Source organism: Penaeus japonicus, unplaced genomic scaffold, assembly GCF_977035675.1.
Source record: "Penaeus japonicus unplaced genomic scaffold, GWHDUDI00000001_assembly GWHDUDI00000532, whole genome shotgun sequence".
In the NCBI taxonomy this organism is placed as follows: domain Eukaryota; kingdom Metazoa; phylum Arthropoda; class Malacostraca; order Decapoda; family Penaeidae; genus Penaeus; species Penaeus japonicus.
In genome coordinates this window covers 10001-15446 of record NW_028234934.1, presented here as the reverse complement: position 1 = coordinate 15446, position 5446 = coordinate 10001, and the positions used below count along the sequence as shown (strand labels likewise).

General features: G+C 40.0%; 1 protein-coding gene across 1 annotated transcript; it reads left to right on the top strand.

Moving 5' to 3' along the window:
- Positions 1–138: 138 nt before the first annotated feature.
- LOC122264800 (sphingomyelin phosphodiesterase) lies at positions 139–4197 on the top strand (the record flags this gene model as incomplete). The annotated part of the gene is made up of 5 exons (XM_086535410.1): positions 139–370; positions 1387–1557; positions 1884–2065; positions 3471–3657; positions 3982–4197. Coding segments are annotated over 5 exons (932 nt in total), but the record flags the coding sequence as incomplete, so codon positions are not given.
- Positions 4198–5446: the final 1249 nt, after the last annotated feature.

Below are 5446 nucleotides of genomic sequence, written 5' to 3'. Positions count from 1 at the left end.
AAAAATTGAAATAATATTTAGCGTTTAGACATAGGTATTATCTTTTAGCAATTTTCTATTACTGGGCTCAGCGAAAAAAACAACAACTAACTTCTCTAACGTAGAAAAGAACTAAAAACGCTTCCCTGGACAGCTAAGGGCTGGGATCTCTTTTCAAAAGTATCCCCACGTACAGATACCCTAATCCCGGGGACGCCCCTGACGAACTCTCAGCGGACTGGCTGTACGAGGAACTGGCAACTCAGTGGGCGCAGCTGATTCCCTCCTTTGACGAGTCCACGGTCCTCCACGCAGGATATTACTCCGTCCTTATCAAGCCCGGGTTCAGGGTCATCTCTGTCAATTCCATGTTTGGATATGGCTCGAATATGTACGTGTGATTTGCGTGGGGACGTTGATGCAATATTGGTTTGTAAGATTCGTATCTTTCTTCGGTGTCTCTGTCTCTGTTTCTGTCTGTCTCTTTTTATCTCTCACTCTCTCTCTCTCTATCTATCTGTCTATCTATCTGTCTATCTATCTCTATCTCTCCCTCTCTCTCTCTATCTATCTATCTGTCTATCTCTATCTCTCCCTCTCTCTATCTATTCATTTCTCTCTCTCTCTCTCGTTCTCTTCATCTTTCTCCCCCTCCTCTCTCTTTTTCTTTCTCTTGCTTCCTCCTTTCATTCTCTCCCTTCTTTCTCTCTTTCTCTCTCCCTCATTTCCTCTCCCTCGCTCCCCTCCTTCCTGCTTTCCCCCCCCTCTCTTTCTATTCTCTTCTCTCCTCTTTCTCTCTCATCTCTGTCTCTGTCTGTCTCTCTCTCTCTCTACTCTATTCTCCTCTCCCCTCTCTTCTCCCCCCTCTTTCTTTTCTCTCATCTCTGTCCCTCCTGAATCCCCTCTCATTCGCTTCTCTTTCTCTCTCATCTGTCTGTCTCGCTCTCGTCATACCTGTCTGTCCCTGTCGCGCTTATCACCTTTCCTCTTCCCCTCTGCTCATTATCTCTTTTCCTCTACCCACTCTCTTCTTTCTATTCCTCATCTTCTCTCTCTTATTTACTGGTATGGCTATCTATCTATCACTAATACCTATCAACCCCTCTCTCTCTCTCATCTCATCTCTCTCTTCTCCATATATTCGCCTATTCTCTCTCTAATATCAACTCCTCTTCTCTCCACGTCATTACTCTCGCATTCTTTCGCAACCTTCTCTCTTCCTCATCTCACTCTTCAACTCTCCATATCCTCTCCCTCTCAATCTTTCACTCTCTCCTTCATTCATATTACTCTCTTCATCTTCGCTAATCGCTCCTCACATCTCCATCCTTCATCTCTCTCTCTCTCTCTCTCTCTCTCTCTCTCTCTCCCTCTCCCCCTCTCTCCTAAAGCCTTCCCTCTTTGAAGCTGGTTGGTGCAGAGCTCCCAGGATCCGGCGGGTGAGCTCGCGTGGCTCGAGGAGCAGCTGAACAAGGCAGAGGCGGCGGGGGAACTGGTCCACCTCCTGGGCCACATACCGCCCGGCCTCATTGACGCTCAGAGGACCTGGTCTCGAGAGTACAACCGCATCATCGTCAGGCAAGTCGACCGCGAAGGCATTTCTATTTTTTATATTTTTTTTTTTTTTTTTTTTTTTTTTTTTTTTTTTTTTTTTTTTTTTTTTTTTGAGGGGGTAGGAGTGGGGTGGGGATGGGGGATATGTTTCTTCAAATCGAGGCTATTGTAGACTTCTGGAGGGCTATATTTATGGCTATGGCTATTAGAAAATAATCTATCCATAGGGTTCAGGCTATTAGAAAAAAAAAAAGTATGGCGGAGGAGGACTAGCAAAAACGCATCACTCTTCTTGATAAAGTAATGTCGTGCCAATCACCCGTTACCTGATCCTAATTCAACTATTGCAGGTACGAGAACACCATCCGCGGGCAGTTCTTCGGCCACACACACTTCGACGAGTTCGAGGTGTTCCATGACGGAGAACGACCAATAGGCGTGGCTTACATTGCGCCGAGCCAGACGCCGTGGTACGACCTCAACCCCGCCTACAGGGTTTATCATGTGGATGGGGATAGGCCTGGCACGACCATACTACCCGGGGCTTAGTTTGCAGTACACATCCTCTCTCCTCACTCTCTTTCCCGCATTTTCTTTTTCCCCCATATATCTTTATTTCTCTTAACTTTCTCTCTCTCACTATCTTTCCATTTTCTTTCTCTTTATCTCACTTTCTCTCTCTCTCTATCTTTCCATTTTCTTTCTCCTTTACTTCTGATACATCACTTCTCTCTCTCTCTCTTCATCAATCATTCTACACGACTCTCTCTCATCTTCTGCTCTCAGATCATTCTTACTACAACAGACCTCCGTGCTCACTCTCTTCTCTCTCCTCTCTCGTCTCTCGTCTCACTCTGCTCACTCGCTTTGTCTCTTCACTCTCTATCCTTATTCTACTCATTCTCTTTCTTTCGCTCATCTCACTACGACTCTCGATCTCTCTCTCTCTCTCATGCTCATACATCAAAAGACTCGCTCTATATATATATAAAATCTATTATATATATCTCGAATATATATAGATATATATAAATTTGATATAATAGAGATATTATATTTTATATATATATATATATATATATATATATATATCCTTCTCTCTCTCTATCTCTCTCTCTCATTCTCTCCTTACTTTCCCCTTTCACCTTGATGACTGGACTCACGCTGTGGAAAATGCGAGGCATGAGTTTCTGCATGTTGCGTCATGCCTGAAGTCAGTTACGTCATCTCAGCTTAGACAATGGAAAGAAACAGGTGGAAAATAACAATTTTGAATAGTTTTTTTCCCCTCTTACATAATATGTTGAAGTTATAACGAAAACAATGATGCTAGTATAGTCAAGTTAGATCAGTCTGAACGAGTGTAAATATGGTACAGCAGCCTTGTGTTACACTGTCTGATGGATGCTTTCAACGATTGTGATTGTTGGATGAGTCTATGTTGTTTTTCGATTTTATCTTAAATAATCGTCAGATGATCATATAGTACATACAGCATTTTTCTGCAGTATGTGTGTGTGTATGAATATATATATATATATATATATATATATATATATATATATATATATACATATATAGGTGTGTGTGCATACATGTATATATATATGTAGTTATATATATATATATATATATATATATATATATATATATATATATATATATATATATATATACACACATACACACACACACATATACTGTATATGTGTGTATGATTTCATTCAACTGAGTTGCGTCTATCACTGAACTCGTTCTGGGCCATGAAACACCCTAAAAATCACCTTGTTTCTACGCCCTATAATTTTTCTTGATTTTTTTATTTATCTATCATTGTTATTTTTAAGTATTACACCATACTCTAGACGAGAACAAAAGCCAAAGCAAAATGCCCTTTTTTCCTATGATTTCCTCTACCTGCGCTGCGTCTCTCCCGCAGATGGTTCTGGACCACGAGACGTACGTCATGAACCTGACGGCGGCGCAGGCGAGCGGAGAGGCGCACTGGGAGCAGCTCTACTCGGCCAGGGACTCCTACGGGATGGCCGCCCTCACGCCCGCCGATTGGCAGGACTTGGCGGAGCGCATGACACTCGACAGGAGCCTCTTCGACGTTTATTACAAGTAAGGGAAGCTGGTTTGAAGGTGGGTGTTTGATGTATTGTTTTGTTAGGATAAATTGCTTTTAGATTATTATTATTATTATTATCATCATCAACATCAACGGCATTATCAGAGACAGCAAGGGTGGTTAAGAATCTCCTTGCCACTTGCCTCTTGCTTTTCTATAACGTCCACGCGTACATTCAAGTGGATATGGCTTCAGGTTATTAGGAACTAATGATGGTGATTATCTTTGATTATCGTTATGACGGTCACATCAATTCCCGTCCGTATCGTTATTCTTATCATCACTATTCCATTTTTATCCTCATCACTCTACTTCAGGCACTTCGTGAGCGCCGGGGACCCCTACCTGGCACTGGGCTGCGACGACCAGTGTTACCAACAGCGGCTTTGCGATGTCGTCACTTCCGACAGAAACAATCTGGACGATTGCTATGCGATCCTCAAGATGAGCCAGGATGCGAGGGATAAGCGGTCATAAGCCTTACAGAGAGATTGGATGATACAGAAGTAGATTAAAGGAAATATATATATATAAACGAGTTTGACTTGAGCCTATGAGTTGTTAACGGAAATTGCGTTTGTGGTATATTCATTCCACATTTATGTCTCAACACACAGACAGTATATATACACAAAGGATAAGACGAATGTTTGGTAATGTGAAAATGGATACATGAATAAAGATTGAAGTCTGCAAGTTATGAAATAAAAAGATGACATGATTTTTTTTTTTTTTTTTTTTTTTACAAACTGCACCCACTACACTACACGACCTTAAGAAGTATAACTTATGAATATAACGTTATATAAAAGACTCGGCTCAACCGAGAAAAGTACGCAATCTTTGGACATTTACAATACTTTCCTGGCTGTTTTATCATTCTTATGATATACAGTCTATAGTCAACAGTCTACACGAAATGTTTAATGCATATTTAGCTTACAAACTCATATCAAATATAGTTAATGATTCCCCTACTTGTTATACAATTCTGATAAGTGATAAAAATAAAGTCAATGTGTTTGAATTCTATAATTATTGGCGTAGTTAATAATAATGATAATAAACATGAAACTAATTTCATAATGACCAATTATGTATGGAGGTTACAGATTAGATTTTTTAGAAAGAACAAAAATAGATACCTTTTCGGCGGAGACACACTGATAAGGTAGTCGACCCTATTCGCGTGTGTCTTGTTGATATTATTGTGACACCAATCCTAAGAGAGAAAGGAATATAAATACAAATTGCAATATAACATTGCACAATTTTCTGCCTGGCGTGGCAATGTTATGTCCATGTTTTCATGGAAGTATTCTAGGACGCAATAGCATGGCATGTCTGTGTCAGCTGCTTCCGGTTTACCAACCAATCCAAAGTTGATATGCTTCGGATGAATGACACTGACCAAACGACAAATTTATAAGAGAAACTACAGTCATAAGTAGCACTAACAAAAGATAGTTCAATTTTGGTATGAATCAGTCGTTGTGCTTGTTCCTTGTTATATAATTGACAACCATTTCACGAACGCGTGGTTGGTAATTCAGTCTACGCTCGTGTATTTATGTATATCTTCCTTATTCTGTATATGTATATATCGTATATATATGCGTATCTTTAATATATCATACATATAGATTTGATGTATACATATTTCATATAATCAAATACTTTAACTTTACGTTCCTGACTAATGTTACTATTTATTTAACTTCACTCTCCTTCGAAAAGTCCGCAAAAGGTAAACAAACTCAAAATCAGCAGAGAATCCATGTT